The sequence below is a fragment of the Pollachius pollachius genome (assembly GCF_949987615.1).
Source record: "Pollachius pollachius genome assembly, chromosome: 17".
Taxonomy (NCBI): Eukaryota; Metazoa; Chordata; class Actinopteri; order Gadiformes; family Gadidae; genus Pollachius; species Pollachius pollachius.
In genome coordinates, this window is record NC_136950.1 from 18,590,206 (window position 1) to 18,612,127 (window position 21,922).

The 21,922-nt window shown below is 46.0% G+C and overlaps 1 protein-coding gene across 3 annotated transcripts; it reads right to left on the bottom strand.

Moving 5' to 3' along the window:
* Nucleotides 1-362: 362 nt before the first annotated feature.
* On the bottom strand, nucleotides 363-12,724 carry LOC307088915 (butyrophilin-like protein 2; the record flags this gene model as incomplete). Of its 3 annotated transcripts, XM_079754977.1 has the most annotated exons (14): nucleotides 365-1,518; nucleotides 1,570-1,629; nucleotides 1,901-1,956; nucleotides 2,227-2,299; nucleotides 2,540-2,619; nucleotides 2,936-2,976; nucleotides 3,129-3,213; nucleotides 3,526-3,825; nucleotides 4,136-4,402; nucleotides 4,519-4,836; nucleotides 5,111-5,186; nucleotides 5,432-5,633; nucleotides 6,667-6,762; nucleotides 6,894-6,970. In XM_079754977.1, the coding sequence occupies 12 exons, from the start codon at nucleotides 5,432-5,434 to the stop codon at nucleotides 1,510-1,512; spliced, it is 1,368 nt and encodes a 455-aa protein (XP_079611103.1). In that variant the 3' UTR covers nucleotides 365-1,509. The 3 variants fall into 3 exon arrangements, with proteins under 3 accessions (XP_079611101.1, XP_079611103.1, XP_079611102.1); XM_079754976.1 differs by having other exon boundaries at nucleotides 6,667-6,960; XM_079754975.1 differs by lacking the exons at nucleotides 4,136-4,402; nucleotides 4,519-4,836; nucleotides 5,111-5,186; ... (1 more) ...; nucleotides 6,667-6,762; nucleotides 6,894-6,970 and adding exons at nucleotides 10,425-10,724; nucleotides 11,038-11,304; nucleotides 11,421-11,738; nucleotides 12,637-12,724 and having other exon boundaries at nucleotides 363-1,629.
* Between the last annotated feature and the right edge of the window lie 9,198 nt (nucleotides 12,725-21,922).

Sequence of the window (21,922 nt, forward strand, 5' to 3'; positions counted from 1 at the left end):
ACAACTAGAAATATTTGTGTTTTTGATCAGAAAACTTCAATCCCATTAATCCAGAGACATGTGTCTGCGCTCTTGGACATGTGCTCTGTGGTGTGTCACCAAGGTTGTCCATGTTGTTGTTGTTGTTGTTGTTGTTGTGGTGGTGCTGAGGTTGCCTCGGTTGTACCCATCACATGGTCCGTTTGACCTTTTCAGTCTTTCTCTGGTACAGAATAAATATATCCTCCCAGTCCATCTCAGATGAAGACACCGGGCAACATAGCAGCAGACTCTAATCCCAGCAGAGGACTCAGAGGTCAGAATCAGCCCCTACCACACCCAGTCAACTTCTAAGCACCACAGTAGCACCTGATTGACATAGACAGAAAGAGACTGACAAGATATTGTTATGAAATCTGCAGAGAGACTGGACCATGTCACCTTTTTTTCCTAAATTGACCAATGGAAAATGCAAAACCCTGACCCATTCCATTGGGATTAGAAACATTGGGATATATTTGTATTCATTAACTGACTGCAGCTGTAACATACAATTAACAGAACTCACCTGCTGCGGGCTGTGTTTCACTAGAGGGAGCTGGAGGGCTGGATCAGTTCAGTTCAGTTTTTATTCGTCGTTGTTACAGAATAACAATGAAATGTTGTTAGAGCAAAACAAACAAGCAGGTAGTTTTAGTTGTCCACCAATTTACACATGGATACATAATTTAAATAATTAAATAATTGCAATGTCCATCACCTCCTTCCCAATGAGGAGTGGGGAGTGGTTCAGTTGTCCGGTCTTACAGAAATCCAGAATTACTTCCTTGGTCTTTTTTGTGTTGGGGGCCAGGTTGTGTGGTAGAAAATAACCGCGCTCTATCACTTCAACTAACGGAGCAAGTATGACAAAAAAACGTTATCGTTACAAAGACAACAACAAAGCCGAGTAGTTTGCAAAGCACTGCCGGTCAACCGATCCCGGCCTCTTTTTCATCCTCACGTACAAAGTTGTTTCTTGTTTGAGGTGTCCGCCCACGGCCTCCCATGGCCGATCAGTCATAAATTTCTTTAAGCGAGTGGCTGGCAACACTAATCTAAAACACCAGGCTGACGTCAGCACGCATTGACCCCATAGCCTCTGGTGACGTGTTGGCTTCTAAGTCACGCTCAGACCCCAGACTCCCTGACGCTGTGTCAAGTCCTAGATAAGAGTCCAGAGACGTTTTTAGATGCTTTCTACCATTAGATATATAGGCCTAATAATAATCAAGGTTTACCTTAGAATATAGTCATTCATTTCTTCCATAGTTGTTGCTGCTGCACCATGCTGCCCGTAGTTGGACTTCTTGCCTATATGCAGTCTCATCATTCCCGGTGATGAGGCCAAGCACTGTTGTGTCATCTGCAAATTGTATTACATGGATGTTGCTAGACCGGCAGGCTGTGGTTCACTGGAGGGAGCTGGAGGGCTGGATGTTAATAGACCTACAGGCAGTGGTTCACTAGAGGGAGCTGTAGTGCTGGATGTTAATAGACCTGCAGGCTGTGTTTAACAGGAGGGAGCTGGAGGGCTGGATGTTGCTAGACCTGCAGGCTGTGTTTCACTGGAGGGCTGGATCTGGTGCTGGATGTTGCTTGACCTGCAGGCTGTATTCAAACATACAGTTCAACGATATTGTTACACCACTGCATTAAGTCCTTTTGCATTCTACTGCATACAAGGTAGCACTGTACAAATAGACTTTATATTATTTGCCTAAGACATACATTTAATTAGTAACAAGGTGTAACTGTAACATTCAACAATACATATAATATTATATATATAATAATATATAATAAGATAATATGACCACAATGACAACAGAGCAGTGTAGTAGCAAATACAGAGAGACCACCAATAATTGGCTGAACGTACAAGCTCCTTAGAGAGGAGAGGTGAGGACGGGAGACCAGATGTACCTTCTCCAGCAGCTGGGGACATAGGCAGATGATCCAAGACAGTTATAGAGAAGATACAGTTAAGACTATTACAAGCAAAAACATGTAGCTGCTTGGTCGACAAAATGGTTTCCTTTAGGACAAAATTTTAACAACTCTCATCCTGGACCATGACAACATTTTTCATAAATTGACCAATGGAAGAAGCGAAACCCTGACCCATTCCATTGGGATTAGAAACATTGGGATATATTGGTATTAATTACCTGACTGCAGCTGTAACATACAATTAACACAACTCACCTGCTGCAGGCTGTGTTTCACTAGAGGGAGCTGGAGGGCTGGATGTGGTGCTGGATGTTGCTTGACCTGCAGGCTGTATTCAAACATACAGCTCAACAATATTGTAACACCACTGCATTAATTATTTTGGCATTCTACTGCATAAGGTAGCACTGGGCAAATAAACTTTATATAATTTGCCTAAGACAAACATTGAATTAGTAACAAGGTGTAACTGTAAGATTAAACAATAATAATAATAATAATAATGACAACAAAGCAGTGTAGTGTATTAGCAATTACAAAGAGACTATCAATTATTGGCTGAACGTACAAGCTCCAGAGGGAGGAGGTGGGGTAAAGATGGGAGACCAGATGTCCCTTCTCCAGCACCTGTGAACATCAGTACATGATCTAAGACAGTTATAGAGAAGATAAAGTTAGACTATTACAAGCAAAAACATGTAGCTGAATATATTTTATCGAGTAGATAAAACAGTTTCATATTGGACTAAATTGAAAGAGCTCTAATCCTTGCTCAGAAACAGCTTTTACGGGGAAAATTTTATTTTGATTGTTTACGTTATGCTAATAATTTGCTGGCCGGATCCAAATGATCGATGGGCCGGATGTTCAATAGGCCTGCCCTACTTCAATTCTTCTAAATGACTAAATAAATAGATAAACATATGACGAGTCAAACCCTGCTATGTCTGAGGGTTCGAAGTACCGTATTGATGGCTTTCGTCGCGTTGTTTGGCTTTTTTTCTCCTAAGTGTAAAAAGAGATATATTAGCAATGGCTTCATCTCAATCATATTTGTTAAACCACAGTCCCACATCACGAATAAATTACCTAGAAATAACCTCACCAACTTTCTGGACAAAATCACAGTTAATAAAATACTGTACATTAATATTTACCAGATGATGATGCTGATGACGATAACTGAAAGGATAAATTCAAGGATGACACCTAATGTGATCCAATGTGATCTATTGGATTCCTCTGAAACAGAGAAAGAGAAGTTCATTATTTCTTCCAGAATAATAATTCAAATTTTTATAATTCTTTCCATTATTAATAATAGTACAACAATGAAAAAATATTAACAAGAGGTGCAATTTACATTCAAGTAGTTCCATGTTAATCATTACCCAGTAAACAATGTTTCTGACACATTTTCTAAAGTGACTTTAGTTACCGGCCTAGTAAATTGTAAAAACAAAAGTATTGTAGTATTGTAAGCCCGATAACGCTTTCACACCACAGAAGTTTAAGCATCACACTGATTGATTTTGTATTTGCACCAAGGGCTACCTTCAACAGGGTCCTCCAGTATCTTCAGTTCAATGTGGGTTACGTCCTCTTCGTCTGCGTACCTGAGAGTACACCTGTACGTCCCTTCACTCTGGGCTGATGAGGTCACATACAGCAGGAGGCTGCCTGATTCAGACAGGTCTCTTACACGCTGCTGCCACTCTGGTTCCACCACCTTCTCTTGTCCTGCTTGTCTTCTGAGGATGGTCTGGTGGTGGTTGAAGGTCCAGGTGATGTCATCGAGCCCCGAGGCGTTACAAGGGAGTAACACCTCACTCCTGGGAGCACTTTGCATTGGAGCTGATGAAGATAGACACACGAGTGGACAGACAGACAGACGTATGATATTGTTATGAAATCTGCAGAGAAAATGGACCATGACACAATTTTCCCTAATTTGACCAATAGAGAATGCAAATCCCTGACCAATAATGTCAATGGTCCGACTATTCTGCCATGCATTAGATGATTCAGACCGCAATGTTTTCACAGCACACATTTGCAGCAGTTCTCTTATGTCAGCCTTAGCAAGCGTGACAGGCCCCTTTAAGTTGCCGCCATTGAAAATATACATTTTATTTCTGACTGTTCTCTGGATTTAAAGACTTACGGTGTAACCTCATCGTGGCTTTCCTTGCACTGTCTTTATTTTGGACTGAGCAGCTATAGGTCGATTCTGTGTCATTGTAAACAGTCCTTAAGGAGCCGCTGATGTCATAGAGTCCCTGGTCATCTTCATGGACCTCGGTTGTGTTCTGGAGGACAGTAGGCGGGCGAGGACTGACGGACAAGGTGAGCTGTGGTCTTGGGTAGATTCCTCCAGACTTACAGGTGACAGTGTTGTTCTCTAGCACAATGTCCACTCTTGAAACAGGAGCTGCAACAACATGGTACCACATTAAAACAAGAAACTCAAAGAGCTAACGTCTGCTCAATACAACGTTTATATTCATTTATAGGACGACATCCTATACAAATAGAACTTGAGCTCACCTCTCACTGTCAGGATGACGAAGGTCTCCTGGTTGTACTCTGAAGTGCTGGCGTAACACAGGTACCTGCCCTGGTCCTGGAGGTTCACCCTGGCCAGACCAAGGGATGCGTTGCCCCCTGAGATCTGGTCATGGAACAGGGAGGTCCTTCCCTCGTAGAGAGGGTCCTGGTATTCCAGTTGGTCCTGGTCATTGTAGTAGGAGTGGACCTGAAGCTTCCCCCCACTTATCTTGATCCAGTGGAAGATCTTATCACCGTTTGGCTGGAAGCGGCAAGGCAGCACACAGCTCCCCCCAAACACACAGCCCACCTGGATGTCTGGAGATCAGAGAACAGGGTGGTGTTGGAGGCATTAACTTTATAAGCAGGTCCATAAGTAATACTATGATGGTGATAGCTGTTCACCATTTACTACTCGTTTATAAATTATCTTGAGTCGCTCATAAGATATGAACTTTACATCTCTGCAATCTTTGACGTTGAAAGACGACTATGTCCTCTTAATTAATCCAGATGACAGACTAATGTTCTCTGATACCCTTTTAGAGTTTATTTTTTGTTCAACACACCTTTTTCAACGTAGTGACTTTACCTTTCCCGGTCTGCTTTTCTCTCTCAACCTGACCCACCTGATAACCTGGGTTAATCTTTACAGACAGCTTTGGTTTCTGTTTGAGCAAAGTTTAAAATGAAGTCAAAAATTATACAAGAATCTAGTCATTCTAGTCCGAAAGGAAAGATTCAGATTTAATTCATGTGTAGCGACTGCAGGAAAGCAAATTAAAAGTCGCTGAGACTGAGGTGTAAATTTAATCAATGAAAAGTATCAACATATTAGAATGTGCACAAAGTATAATCAAAATTAATAACAGTGATCAAAAGAATGTTGCGGTCAACAAAAATTATGGCGAACCATTCAGCCTCTCTTCCTCCATACAGGCGGACAGGTGAACACATGAACAGGTGTACAGGTGAACAGCTAAGCAGGTGAACACAGGAACACGGGAACAGGTAACCAGGTGTACAGGTGTGTAATGGTCAGGGGCGGTTCTAGACCATTTTTCATGGGGGGGCCAGACTGGGGCCAGTTGTTTTGTTGGAGGGGCACATTGAACCTGGGACACAAAATGTTTAGTTTAGTACTAAGTAACGGCTCTCAAAAACAAAATATACAATAATTGGCTTAATCCCGTTACAGCATTTATTTCAGCAGCATAGTACTAAGTTGTGTTTCCTTCAGTTACAGCAATTGCCAATATTATACATTTGAAATGTTTCATTGGTTAATGCAATTGTCTATATTACATCATTTTGGGTTTCTGGCCCAAAATGATGGCCCCTTCTGCCACCCCCTAGAACCGCCCCTGGTAACGGTCCATAGGTGCACCGCTCATAGCAGCGTGACCCAGCTCTCAATCACGACACGTTCACGGAATAATCAATAACATTAAAAACCTTAACGAATAACAATACCACAAATATTAACCATCACAAACCTTATAATATTACAATAAAATCATTCCTGGCTCCAACAAATGAACAATAAAGAAAATGTTTTGTATTTAATGGTATTATTTTCAACATTATAAGTAAACCTAAAGGATATATTTGTACAAAAAAGATTTGTCCGTTTGAGTTCTGGTGCAAGTCCAAATATCAAGCATAACAAATCAAACATAGAATAACTCTTGATATTGGTGTTAGTGCCATTTTGCCATATTGTAATTTAGACTCAGGTTTAGATATTATATTATTTAGATGAATATTTAGTGATTGTTTATTATATTGATTGACTAATTGTTTTGCATTTTAGTTTAATAACTGTTTAGTGTACTTGCTTTCGTTGCTTAGAATTATTGGAGATGCATAGGACATATTAGTTGCTTTAGAGCGCGCTGTTATGACGTAGGGTACGCGCATTTAGGGAGCGTAAAACTGTGTTGTTTATTTGTTTCATTCGGTAACGACGGAGCGAACGCACTGTTCTTCTACCGTCGTTTCAACACAGTACACACGCGTAGACCTCGTTCCTTCTGTTATAGAGTGGTTAAGTGACTGGACATGTTTAGAGATATTTACTGATCACAACAAGGGAGCTTTAGCCACCACAATTAGGTTTGCCAGAGGTTCACATTCGGTCCAGCTTACCTCCCTGAACGAAGACCAGCCCCGTCAGTAACACGACCGTCTGAACCACAACACTGCCCAGCGCGGTCACTGTCTCTGACGTCATCTCTCAGCCGTCTGACTCAGGGTGTTTTCCAAAACAGAATGGAAGTTGGCATTTTGCCGACTAAGCCCAGTTGTACTATGCAGCAGCCGAAGTACGAGTGTTTCCCAAAAATCTCCAGCTAACACAGCAATACGTAGCTTACCTCTTCGTTGATTAGCTTTCGTTTGGGCAGCTAATACATAGTGAACAGATATTTACTGAAGTGTGCTTCTTCCTCTTCTTCTTCTTCTTCGTGGTAGTTTACCATTTTATTTTGTATACCGCCACCAACTGTATAGGATTGTGTAATACTGCACTTCGTAGAATCTATACTTGTATAATTTAAAAATAAAATGAATAAATGAATGAAAGCAAATAATAATTATTATATTCTTTTCATTATATCAGCAATAAGAAAAATAAACAAGGCTTTAAGTCTCTCCCTTGTCATCCCCTTTTCTTCAAGTATATCATGAATTGAGTTCTCTCCTTCAATTTCCTGCCATATTGCTCTACTAACATTATATTTCTCACATGCAAAAAGTACATGTTCTACGTCTTCTTTGTCTTGGCATTCTATGCATAATCCGTTACCCTTCCCTACTATTTGTAAGGTTGCATTAAAAACTGTATGTCCTAATCTAAGTCTGGTGTAAACCACTTCTTCCCTTCTGCTTAAGCTTATTGAATTAAACCTTTTCCATGTCACATTCATCAGTACTTTATGGTAGTGTCTAGCGTTAAGGTATTCTTCCCATTCTCTTTGCCAGTTTTGTATGAATACAGATTTAATTATGGATTTGGCTTCAACCTTCCCCATTGGAACATTAATTCCTATATATTTATTTTGATGACAGTCCACAGATTGTGGACTGTGCTTCAGGAAATGACCAATAAATAAGAAATAGCCTAGCCCTATCATTAACAAATTAATAAATAAAGTGAAAAGGCCTATATCAGAACACATGCCGAAAGAAATTGTGGACATGACATTTATCATATTATATGATTTACAAATATACATTTTGACAATGAAACAAGCTCAGAACGCACAATATAGTAGTGCAAGCCCTTGATCTTTGACTAATTGTTAGATTTATTCACTTCATTATGGCGCTCACGGATGTTCCTGCTTCCAATCAATTAATTAGATCGATTCATTAAATTGAATCAGGTGAAGATAATCTGTGGCCAACATTATTTAAGGCCATTCTCTGTTGACAGGACAGCCTACAATAACTATGACGCGTAAACCAATTTTTTCCGCACAAGAAATGTGCACATTAGTGGACGGGGTTGCGAAGAAAATGCTTATCCTTTTCTCTACTCTCCGGAGTTCGATTTCTAATGCCGACAAAACGAGGGCTTGGGAGGAGGTCGCCGAGCGGGTGAACGCAGTCGGTATTGGGGGTGTGAGAACCATCAACGATGTCCCAAACTAGTGGCGCGACTACACCAGTCAAACCAAATGTAAGGCATCAAATATAAGGCATCAACACTCTGAAAAGAGCGAGAGAAGACCGGCTTTGGCAAGGTCAGTCTTCCAGACCTCACCCCCTTGGAGGAGCGTGTAACTGGGGTGCTGGGCTCCGAGGCACTAGAGGGAGCAGGGGGTATTGACGTGCGCCGAATGCAAACCCAGCAACGGGACAACCCACCGTCGACGTCAGTTGCGGAGACAACCCCCGGCACATCACAGGCCCAGTCCTCACCAGGAAGCACCTCTCAGCACCCACCCTCACCAAGACACACTTCCCAGACCCCATCCTCACCGGACGATCGCCTTATACGTAAGCTCCCTTCACAGTACCAATCCACCACCGCACAAATCCCCTCCATACGACTTGGGCCCGCTCCGACACACACTGCAGAGTTTACCACCGGCCACTAGGGGATAGTATTGGATTACAGACCGCTAACCGGCTCAGCAGAGGACTCAGAGGTCAGAATCAGCCCCTACCACACCCAGTCAACTTCCAAGCACCGCAGTATCACCTGATTGAGATAGACAGAAAGAGACAGACACACAAGATATTGTTATGAAATCTGCAGAAACACTGGACCATGACACCTTTTTTTTTTTTTTTTCCTAAATTGACCAATGGAAAATGCAAAACCCTGACCATTCCATTGGGATTAGAAACATTGGGATATAGTGGTATTAATTAACTGATGTTACTTGACCTGCAGGCTGTGTTTCACTGGAGGGCTGGATGTGGTGCTGGATGTTGCTTGACCTGCAGGCTGTATTCAAACATACAGTTCAACAATATTGTTACACCACTGCATTAAGTCCTTTGGCATTCTACTGCAAATAAGGTAGCACTGGGCAACTACAATTTATGGAATTTGACTAAGACATATATTGAATTAATAACTAGGTGTAACTGTAAGATTCAACAGTAATAACAATAATAATGACAACGTATTAGTGTATTAACAATTACAAAGCGACCACAAATAATTAGCTGAACGTACCAGCTCCGGAGGGAGGAGAGGTGAAGATGGGAGACCAGAAGTACCTTCTCCATCAGCTGGGGACATCGGTAGAAGATCCAAGACATGGAGAAGATAAAGTTAAGACTATTACAGGCAAAAACATGTAGCTGCTTGGTGGATAAAAGTTTCATATTGAACTAAATTGATACAGCTCTCATCCTGCTCAGGAACAGCTTTTTCGGGGAAAATGTATTTTGATTGTTTACAGTCTGCAAATAATTTGCTGACCGGATCCATATGATCGATGGGCCGGATGTGGCCCGTGGGCCAGCAGTTCAATAGGCCTGCCCTACTTCAACTCTTCTAAATGACTAAATAAATAGAAACATTTGACGAGTCAAACCCTGCTATGTCTGAGGGTACGGTGATAAAGTCAGGAGGTTTAACCCTTAACACAGACAACTTCCTCAGCCTTGTCCAGCCGTGCTCCCTCACAAGAAGGACCTGGGTTCAATCTGACCAGATGGTCTCTGGGGAAGCATTGTTACACTTCCGTTCTGGAGATACATGCAGACGGGTGTTATATGATGGTTGAAGTACCGGATTGAGGGCTTTCGTTGCTAACCTTTTGTTGTTTTCTTTGGTTTAAATTGTATTCTCCTAAAAGAAAATGTAGTTCTGTTTAGTAATGGCTTCATCACAATCATATTTGTAAAACCACACAGTCCCATACAACAAATTAATGACCCAGAAATAACCTCACCAACTTTCTTGAAAAAAATCACATTGAATAAAATGTTTCACTGAATAGAACATTGATACTTACCAGATGATGATGCTGATAACGATGATAGCTGAAAGGATAACTCCTAATGTGATCCAATGTGTTCTATTGGATCCTTCTGAAACAGAGAAAGGGAAGTCGATTATTTCTTCCATAATAATAATAATAATAATAATAATAATAATAATAATAATAATAATAATAATAAGATTTATTATTATTATCATATTAATAGTAGTATAATAATAAAAACAACCAGGGGTGCATTATACATTCAAGTAGCTCCAGGTTAAACATTATATCGTCAACAATGTTTTCAATACAATGTCTAAAGTGACTTATCAGTTACCGTGTGAAAAATGTAAAAACAAAAGACATTGACATCATCAAATTATTGTGAGCCCGATTTCACTTTCACACCACATGTTTTAGCATCACACTGATTTATTTTGTATTTTCACCAAGGGCTACCTTCAACAGGGTCCTCCAGTATCTTCAGTTCAATGAAGGTTACGTCTTCTTCGTCTGCGTACCTGAGAGTGCATCTGTACGTCCCTTCACTCTGGGCTGATGAGGTCACATACAGCAGGAGGCTGCCTGATTCAGACAGGTCTCTTACATGCTTCTGCCACTCTGGTTCCACCACCTTCTCTTGTCCTGCTTGTCTTCTGAGGATGGTCTGGTTGTGGTTGAAGGTCCAGGTGATGTCATCGAGCCCCGAGGCGTTACAAGGGAGTAACACCTCACTCTTGGGAGCACTTTGCATTGGAGCTGATGAAGATAGACACACAAGTGGACAGACAGACAGACATATGATATTGTTATGAAATCTGCAGAGATTTTGAACTATGACACCATTTTTCCTATTTTGACCAATGGAGAACACAAATCGTTCAAAAAAAAAAAAGACCAATGACGTCAATGGTCCAACTTCTCTGCCAATTCTCAGCGGAAACGGAATAGACTTTGTAGTTCTCTCTTATGTTAGCTTTTAGCGAGTTGGATGGTTTCCCCTTAAATTGCAACCACTCTAAATTGGATCGCCACAGTTCTAATCTTGTCATTCTGATATTCAAAGACTTACGCTGTAACCTCATCGTGACTTTCCTTGTACTGTGTTCATTTTGGACTGAGCAGCTGTACGTCGATTCTGTGTCATTGTTAACAGTCCTTAAGGAGCCGCTGATGTCATAGAGTCCCTGGTCATCTTCATGGACCTCGGTTGTGTTCTGGAGGACAGTAGCTGGGCGAGGACTGACGGACCAGGTGAGCTGTGGTCTTGGGTAGATTCCTCCAGACTGACAGGTGACAGTATTGTTCCGTAGCACAATGTCCACTCTAGCAACAGGAGCTGCAACAACATGGTACCGTATTAAAACAAGAAACTCAAAGAGCTAACGTTTTCTCAATACAACGTTTATATTTATTTATAGGATGGCATCCAATACAAATATAACTTGAGCTCACCTCTCACTGTAAAGGTGAAGAATATCTCCAGGGGGTCTGGTGAAGTATTGACGTAACACTGGTACCTGCCCTGGTCCTGGAGGTTCACCCTGGACAGACGAAGGGATGCGTTGCCCCCTGAGATCTGGTCATGGAACAGGGAGGTCCTTCCCTTGTAGAGAAGGTTCTGGTGTTCCAGTTGGTCCAGTACATTGTAGTAGGAGTGGACCGGAACGTTCTTCCCATTTTTCTTGACCCAGTGGAATATCGTATCCCTGTTTGGCTGGAAGCGGCAAGGCAGCACACAGCTCCCCCCAAACACACAGCCCACCTGTGTGTCTGGAGATCAAAGGGTACAACCGTGGTTGGATGTTAGAACAGCACACACTTCTTATTCACTTTTTAGAAAAGGCATATATAACTGAGGGAAACGTGTAACCTCAAAGTTTCAAGTAATAGAGCTAAGCGTTTCTGGTGATTGTGTAAAATGTTGGAAAGATACCCACGGGCATGAAATACAGGATCGCGTGTCGTAGCAGAGCTCCTGCCATAGCATATTGTCTTAGTGATAGCTATGTTTACGTCTATACATGTAAACAATGTGATATACAGTATATACCAAACTTTCACTTACACCAAACCACTTTAACTTTCATTCTATCTCAGAGCAGTACACCTTACTAAACAAATACTTGCTTGACTTACAAACAATGCTTGACTGTGCTGGTGAATGTAATCAGGCAGGTTTATGTTTCCGTTGTCTTTTGTTGCTAAAAGAGGTAGTGAACCCAAAATCGTCACCAATTATTTTTCTTGTTTCAAAGCTGAAATATGTTGTATATTATCTTCAGCATAGTAATCTATTCCATTTCATCACTGTTAGAGAAAATGCTGTTTTTCCAGCCTCTGCCAACCAATTTGCCAACCAAAGGAAGGGCGTGTCATCCCTATGGTTACGACCCAAGGAACTTTGTAGGACTTTGTAGTCTACCGTCATTGTGTATGAGCGTTATAACGAGCGATGTCATGAAATGCGTTGAAGAGTATACTAAAGACACTTCAACGTTACAAAAATATCTCTGCCTGTGTTGGGAGCAGAGTGGAACGTGCACTATGTGGTTGGCAGAGACCGGCATAAACATAGGATTGATTCTAGGATAAGATAAAAAGGGTTTAGGTTCTATCCCTAGATTTTAAGATTATCTGAAGAAATGAAACGTCCTTCATATTAGTTCATACATTTTGTCAAGCTTACCTCCCTGAACGAGGACCTCCACCATAAGCAACACGGCCGTGTGGACCAGAACTCTGTTGAGTTCTCTCATCTTGTTGATCCTTTCTGTCTATAGAGGCTCTCAGTTGGCTGCAGCTCAGCTCAACCAGAGAGTAGATTTAACATATGACTCAAGCTGCATTCCTTTTATTGAGGAGGAGGGCAAGGAGGAGGCAAGGAGAGAGAAATGTGATGGTTGCATCATATTCCAGCGCACCGCCTGGAGTGTCCCGAGTCTGACATTCCGCACTGTGCTTGAAGTAACTTTAATTCCTTTGAAATTTTCCACACAAACACACTGCTCAATCGGTCTCAAACTGGTGACCAAGTCTCAGACTTGGTCACCAGTCTCTTGACCATATCTTTAAGAGAATTTATCCGCCTGATTATTTCTAAAAAGTCTTCAATACGGGGCTGACGAGTATCTGCTGCTCAGCAGCGGGCTGCACAGGGTAGTGAGTGCTCCTATACATTACACCACGACGAGGGGTCGTAGGAGTGGACCTGAAGCTTCTCCCCACTTATCTTGATCCAGTGGAGGATCGAATCACTGTTTGGCTTGGAGCTACAAGACAGTACACAGCTCCCCCCAAACACACATCACACTTGGGGTTCTGGAGATCAGAGAATATGGGGGTGTTGGAGGCATACTGTTCTGAAGGTTTGCATATGTTCATATTGTTGTCCCTTTAATTGCATATAAGGGCAATTATAGTTCATACTTGCAGGGATTAAACGTTTATTTTATTTGTTGTGTGGAATCGTGCTGTACTGGTTGATTTTACGTTAATGGGGTGTTGTATTACTCATTTCTTTTGTTTTGCCTTTTTGTTGTGTCGGTTTGGTCCGTGCAGCAAGTTTGGGCATGTTGTGTGTTTGTTTGTGATGGGACCTATCTGTGCGGAGTGATTTGGTCTACCGGTGGTACAGTCACTCGCGCAGTCAATTGATCAGTCTCGCGTAGTCGGCCACTGGCAAAGGGTTTTTTCTTGCTAGCAACCTGCGGTTGGAGGCTGCGCGGTGCGGACGTGGAGTCGAGGGCTGTAGCGGGTTGGAATATTCGTGTGTTTCGTGCTGTCGGCAGCACGGTGTATCGGCAGACGGAGGTGCGTTTACACCCCCCTTCCCCGCTACTAAAAGCCTCAGAAGAGACAGTGAAAGTAGTGAGCCCGCGGCTGATAGCAGCCAAGCCTCCGCTATCAGAAACCTACAGCCAAGGCGAGTCGGAGGATAAGGAAGATGATGAAGAGGAGGAGGAGGATCTATCTGAAGATGCCTGCTCACAGACTGGCAAGGGGATCATTCCGCCTGAAGTTGAGGTCCCACTGAACAGGACCGACCCCAAGGCCTTCCAACCGGGTGAGTTCTTCATCGACCCCCCTCTCCAAGGCAGGCCCAGTGACCAGAGGTCTCGTCAATCCCGTAGCCGGCGGGGCAGCGTCCACGGCAGCCGGACAGGTAGTCAGCGTAGCGGCTACTCAGAACGATTGAGCGTTGGGAGTGCACTCTCCGAGAGGCTAATCCAGCAGTTGATTGATAGCCAGGAGCACCAGCGCCAGGACGCTCTCGCCAGAGAAGAGCACCTGCGACAAGAAGTCCGTGGTGACAAAGAGCGTCTGGAGCGTCAAGCCCAGGCTACCGCAGAGGCACTACAACGGGCGGCCACACAGAACCTAGAACTCGCTAAGCTAGCTCTCTCCCACCAACCAGAGTGCACTATCACCGGCCGGATATCACGAACACCTATCAATGCTAGCTCCCCTTATCCAAGCAGGAGGGATGGAGAGGCGCCTCAAGTTCTGAGCCCGAGACCCCAAAGTACACCTGTGGATGAGGAACTAGAGCTCAATGAACGCCTGGACTCCCTGCTGGACCGTCACCGGCAAAGCCCACACCCCCTCCCTCCCTCCTCACCATCGAAAACAGTACGGCATTACACGGGACCTTACGACCCACTCCCTAACCACCCGCCTGGTTCCATTGTTCCCTTCTTCACCCAAGACAGCAGGGAGAACTATCGGGAGATGCGACTGAGCCTGGACTACCTGTTAGGAGAACCGCAGGCATACCACAGTGAACAACAGAAGTGGCTCACACTCCATCTCCACTGCAAGCTACCGATAGCTAAGAGGTTGTGCTTCTCCCATGCCCAGTCCCCCACCCCCTACACTGACAGCATCGCGGAACTGGATCGCCGCTGGGGATGTCCATGGGACCACATCCTCGACGAGGTTGAAGCCCTCGGGGAGTTGCCAGATATCAGAAGCGATGCAGCTCTCGATGACTACACCCTCCGCATCCGTTCCCTGGTTACGATGCTGAAACTACAGGGACCGACTGGAACCAGAGAGCTGAACACAGGCTCCACGGTAGAGCGCTTCATAAGGAAGCTACCCAGACACAGAGAGGAGAGATTCCGGCGGCGTCACGACCAGCTGTATCCCGACCAGCCGGCGGCCAGCCTAGAGGAGCTGTCCGAGTTCCTAAGAGGGGAGATGAAGCACATCCGCCTCCCAAAGAAAGCTGAGTCGAAGTGTGGCAGCCATGAACGGTCCGATCGAGCCTCCCGGAGGAGGGAAGGATCCGTTAGGGTGATGACGACCATCTCAGAAGAGAAGGCTGCCCCCCATGGTGAACGGGGCGGCCCTAAGAATGGTGAGAAGAAGAAGGGCGATAAGAGACCTCCACCGCCTTGCCCATATTGCACGGAGCCCCACTGGCTCGAACGCTGTCCTCAGTTCGAGAAGAAGAACACCGAAGAGAGGAAGCAGTGGATCAAGGACAACAAACGGTGTTGGAGGTGCGCCCGCGAGCACATGGCCAAGCAATGCACCCTAAAGAGGCCCTGTCGCATTAAGGAGTGCGGCAGGACGCACCTCACAGTCCTCCATGATCTCAATGACAGAAGGGATAAACCAGAGACCAGGGAGACCCCCCAGGACCCATCCGCTGAGACAGAGGAGGGTCGCACCTACTACGTAGGCCCAGTGCGTGGTTACAACTCCCGGGTGCTACTCAAGATGGTGCCGGTCGTCCTATCATGGTCGTGCCCGGCCATGATGGTAAAGAGATGTCGACCTACGCAATCATTGACGACGGCGCAGAATGCACCCTCCTGCTGAAGGAAGCAGCCAACGCCCTGGGACTCAAGGGTCGACCCCACCAAATGAACATCCTCACCATCAGGCCAGAGCCCACCAAGGTCGCAGGTGAGATAGTGTCCCTGGAGATCATGGCGCGGGGACGACCAGGAGAGGTGCATCCTCTGTGTGACGTGTTCACGGCAGCCGATTTGAGCCTTTCTAAGTACGGATACCCGATAAAGGCCCTCAAGGCTAAGTACCCCCATCTGTCCGAGTTGGAGCTTGACCAAGAAGAGGAAGTGGTGCCGACCATCCTGCTTGGGTCGGACCACGCCAGGCTCACCCTCCCAAGACGCATCCTGCCGGGCCCGAGAGGCTGTCCCGTTGCCCTAGATACCCCACTGGGCTGGACCCTCCAAGGCCCCATCAACCTGAAGAGTACTAAGCCCAGCCAGACCCGAACCCACTACCTCGGGGCCGAGGATGGGATACTTATGGAGAACGTCCGTAAGCTATGGCAACTGGACGTCACCCCATTTCAGACCGGGAAACAGCACATGCGCTCTAAGGAAGATCAAATGGCCATGGCACTTCTAAAGGAGAAGACCCGCAGAGTGGAGACGCGTGGTGTCCTACGTTATGCCACACCACTACTGCGAAAGGAACCTATGCCAACCTTCCGCGTGTCACGTGAAGTAGCCATGCCCTGCCTGCGAAGCACGGAGAAGAGACTGGGTAGGGACCCGGAGACTGCAGCTGCTTACGCTGAAGAGATGACAAAGCTAGTCGAGTCAGGGCTTGTCCGGAAATTGGAACCCGCGGAGGAGGAAGCTAGCGCCGAGTCATGGTACCTCCCACACCATAATGTGAAGCACAATGGAAAGAATCGGGTCGTATTCAACTGCAGCTTCCAAGTCCGTGAGCAGAACCTGAACAAGCACCTTCTTCCAGGCCCGACTCTGACCCCCTCCTTACTCGGAGTCATGGTGCGCTTTCGCCGGCAGCAGACTGCAATCAGCGGAGATATACGCCGCATGTTCCACCAGGTCCTGCTGTTGAACGAGGACAAGCCCCTTATGAGATTCGTGTGGGGTGAGAACCCCAGCGACCCCCCCTACCTACCAGTGGGAGGTGCTCCCGTTTGGCACCACCTGCAGCCCGTGCTGCGCAATCTACGCCATGCAGGCCCATGTGATGGAAGGAACCGTACCCGAGGGGGTAGCTGATGTAGTCCTGCACAGTTTCTATGTGGATAACTGCCTCTACAGCACTGAGACGCCGGAGGAGGCACGTCGCTTGGTTCGCGACCTGCGTTCCCACCTGGCTACTGCTGGCTTCGACGTCCGCCAGTGGGCAAGCAATGACCCTGAGGTCTTGAGGGACCTCCCAGCCGAGGCAAAGTCCGACAGCAGCGAAACCTGGGTCACTCAGTCGAGTGACGACGCGCATGAAATGACGCTGGGCCTCCTCTGGAGTTTCAAAACGGACAGACTGTGCTACCGGTATAAGGAGATAGAGCCCCGCAAATACGTCACAATGCGGGCGATCTACCGGACACTAGCCAGACAGTACGACCCCCTGGGATATATCAATTCATACACAACCCGCGCCAAGGTGCTCGTAAGGGAGTTGTGGACCGAAAAGAGGGAATGGGACGACCCCCTCCCGGAGTCACTCGAGACTAGGTGGTCCAAGTGGGAAGAGGAGCTCCCCACTCTCCAAGAGATCGATCTCCCCAGGAGCTACTTCCCTCCTGGTGTGAGTTGGACACACAGCCGAGTCTCACTACATGTCTTCTGCGATGCATCCGAGCTGGCCTACGGTGCAGTGGCATACCTGCATGCCGTAGAGCCCGACGGCACTATCCATGTGTCCTATGCCCTCGCTAGAAGCAGAGTCGCACCGAAGAAGCTACAGTCGATACCCCGTCTTGAGCTCTGCGCCGCAGTCATTGGAGCCCAGATGGGCCAACTGCTACAGGAGGAGCTACGGCTGGAGCAGCACGATGTGTCGATGTGGTCTGACTCGACCACAGTCCTACAGTGGATCCAATCGACCTCATGCAAGTACAAAGCCTTTGTGGGAACTCGGATCACAGAGATCCAGGACCTTGTTGGGCCTGCCCGCTGGCGGTATGTGGCGACGGATGTCAACCCAGCTGACATTATCACCAGGGGCGCGACCCTTAAGCAGCTGGCTCTTCCCAATCTCTACCACCAGGGACCCGAGTATCTCACCAAGCCCGAGTCGCAATGGCCCTGTCCTCCTGAACCAGAGCCCACGGAGGTGGGGGCAGAACTCAGAAAGTCCATCTTCTGTCGCCTCACGGGCCTCCAAGACCCAGCAGTTACTGACGGGCCAGTCGTTGAGGACTGCAAAAACAATTGAGGAGCTCCAAGAGCAGACATTCCGCCATCAGAGTTCCCACAAGGAAGATAAGACTCCCCTTACTGCGGGTGACTACGCTGCCACAGAGGTTATGGTGCTGCAAAGGGTGCAGCGAGAGGTCTTTCCCACAGAGATGGCATGTCTGGAGCGGAAGGTGGAGCTATCCAATGACAGCCGGTTGAGACAGCTGGCCCCTGAATTGGACGACAAAGGCATTCTACGGGTCGGAGGTCGTCTGAGAAGGGCCCAGGGTCTAACCGAGGATACTAAGCACCCCATCTTGTTGCCACAAAAACACGCAGTGACTGACCTGGTCATCCGTCAGCATGACACTAGATTGCATCACCCTGGATCGGAGAGACTCTTCGCTGAACTGAGAAGGCGGTACTGGATACTCCGTGGCCGGGAGGCGGTGCGCCGCTACAAGAGCAGGTGCACAGAGTGCCGCAAGTTAAGAGCCAGGCCAGTCATACCGATGATGTCTGACCTCCCGGCAGACCGTCTCCAGATCAACAAGGCGCCCTTCCATCATACTGGGATGGATTGCTTTGGGCCCTTTTCTGTCCGGGCCGAGGTCGGACGAACAACAGCCAAGCGATGGGGCATCGTCTTTAACCTCAAACTCATCGTCTTGCCTAACCTCAAACGCCATCCATCTAGAGGTGTTGGCAGACCTGTCAGCAGCCAGCTTCCTCATGTCCTTCCGTCGTTTCACCGGGAGGAGAGGGCGTCCCTGTGTCCTCCTCTCCGACAATGGGACCAACTTCCACGGTGGGGAAGCTGAGCTGAAGAAGAACTACAGGGACATGACAGAGGTGAAGAAAGAACTAGCCCCCCTCCAAATCGACTTCCAGTACAACCCACCTAGCGCCCCTCATTTCGGAGGAGTGTGGGAGAGGGAGGTCAGGTCAGTGAAAGCGGCTCTCAACTTCGCCCTTGGAGGACAGGTCCCCAAAGCTGAGGTCTTCGCCACAGTGTTGGTTGAAGTGGAGGCCATCCTCAACTCTAAGCCGTTGGGATACACGAGTAGCGACCTGGCTAACCTCGATCCCATCACGCCCAACTCTCTCCTCATGGGGCGGCCAGACACAGCTCTCCCACTCGCCGTCTATGCCTCAACTGATGACGTCAGTGATCGTACCTGGAAGTACAGTCAGGCTGTAGCTGACCAGTTCTGGAGAAGGTACACTTCAGAATATCTTCCCAATATGCAAGGCCGTTGCAAGTGGCACAGAGAGCGCAGTAACTTGGAAGTTGGCACTCCCGTCATGCTTGTAGATCCGGCGTTACCCAGAGCGCATTGGCTCCTGGGGCGAGTGAAGACTGTCGTCAAAGGGAAAGATGGAAGGGTCCGCTCGGCGATAGTGGACACAGGCCGAAGAACCTACCATCGACCCGTGGCTCGTCTTATCGAGCTCCCCCCACACCCTGACCTGAGCCCCCCTGATTAGTTTGTGTAGCAACCTTCATTTTAATATTACTGATTTCCTTCCCATAAATCAGGGGGCGGCTGTTCTGAAGGTTTGCATATGTTCATATTGTTGTCCCTTTAATTGCATATAAGTGCAATTATAGTTCATACTTGCAGGGATTAAACGTTTATTTTATTTGTTGTGTGGAATCGTGCTGTACTGGTTGATTTTACGTTAATGGGGTGTTGTATTACTCATTTCTTTTGTTTTGCCTTTTTGTTGTGTCGGTTTGGTCCGTGCAGCAAGTTTTGGCATGTTGTGTGTTTGTTTGTGATGGGACCTATCTGTGCGGAGTGATTTGGTCTACCTGTGGTACAGTCACTCGCGCAGTCAATTGATCAGTCTCGCGTAGTCGGCCACTGGCAAAGGGTTTTTTCTTGCTAGCAACCTGCGGTTGGAGGCTGCGCGGTGCGGACGTGGAGTCGAGGGCTGTAGCGGGTTGGAATATTCGTGTGTTTCGTGCTGTCGGCAGCACGGTGTATCGGCAGACGGAGGTGCGTTTGCCGTCCGTTCGCCCGCTAGTGTTTCTCGCGGTGAAGAGCGCTATCCAGGAACACGCGCTCGCGGCCCAGTTGCCAGAGGGACCCAGGAAGAGGCTGGTCTCCCTCGATCCAGACGAGGTTCGTGAGGTGGGTTCAAACCCCCCTACCAGGCAGAACCGCCGATCTTCACCCCATCTACAAGGGAGGTGTCCCCCCTCTCCAACGCCCCCCTTTGTATCCGGCAGTTTCGACTCACCCCCTTCCCCCCCCCCACTCCACGTGCACCAACGATCCAGCGGCGCCGCACTACGAGCACGAGGACATTCGTTAGGCCCACCGAGGGGCCTCAGGTCGGACTGTCTGTGTGGGTGCGGGCTGTGTGATTGGGTTAAAGGGAGGGTACAGCATTGGGGAGGTAGAGTGTGAGTGTGTATTGAAGTGTTTATATGGCAATGTGTTCAATGTGTATCTATAGGGCTATTGTCTGTATTAAATTGTTAAACGTAGTTTTGGTCTCCTCTCACTCTTAGTTAAATACGTACACAGGTTTATTATATTATTTGGTTATAGATTCCTTGAGTCAGATTACATCCCTTTGGTAATTATACAGTCCTTTATAGGCTCCGGTACTTTCTTCAGTACACATACTCTTCATTAACTTTAGAAGCAGGTCCATAAGTAATACTCTGATGGTGATAACTGATAATAGATTATTCATTGAATCGCTCATTAAACATGACCTTTAGACCTCTGCATTCTGAGAGTCAAAGACAACATATCCTCTTAACTAATCCTGACGACGGATTTATGTTCTCTAGCTTTTTATTTTTTGTTCAGCAACACACATGTTAACTTTCCAAGTCTGCTTTTATTTCGCCTTCTCTCACATCACCTGACCCACCTGAGAACCTGGGTTAATCTTTAGAGACAGCTTTGGTTTCTGTATGAGCAAAGTTCCAATGAGGTAATACATTACACCAGAATCTATTAATTCTAGTAGGAATTGAACGTTTCAGATTTAATCAATGTACAATACATTATTTTATGTTGTATTTCATTATATTATTTTTTTCAACATTCTTAGTAAAACCTAAGGGCTATATTTTTAGGAAAATATTTGTTAGTTTGAGTTCTGGTGCTAGTCCAAATATAAAGCATAACAAACCAAACAAAGAAGAACTCTTGATATTAGGTTTGCCAGAGAGACGGTTTATATTCGGTCCAGCTTACTTCCCTGAACGACGACCAGCCCCGTCAGTAACAAGACCGTCTGAACCACAACACTGCCCAGTGCTGTCACTGTCTGTGTCGTCCTCTCTCAGTTTTAACTGTTGTTGGTCTGCTGACAGGACACATCAGCCTTTAACTGGACTGATTAGACCTTATGGCTACCAGTTCAGTCATTTCATCACTGTCTTTGGACTTGTATTTATAATCCGAGTTACGGATACATTTGCTATTTAAGGCAAGGCAAGGCAATTTTATTTGTATAGCACATTTCTTACATCAAGCAGTTCAATGTGCTTTACAGAGAAAAAGTTAAAGGGATTTAAAATTTTAAATAAACAGAAGAAACATACAATTGAATCAAACAAAAGTGATTATGTAAAAGCAAATAGTGGTATGTTATATTGAGTTCTGAGTGCAAAAAGGTATTTTAATTGTAAAAAAACTTGTAAATTGTTTGATTGGGGGGCAAACAATAAGGGTTAGTTGGGGGAACATGGATAATTCTTATAATAAAACGCCTCAAAGTCTTGTTTATAATAATAATACATAAAGTATATTATTAGAATTCTGGACTACTCATGGCCTAAATATACAA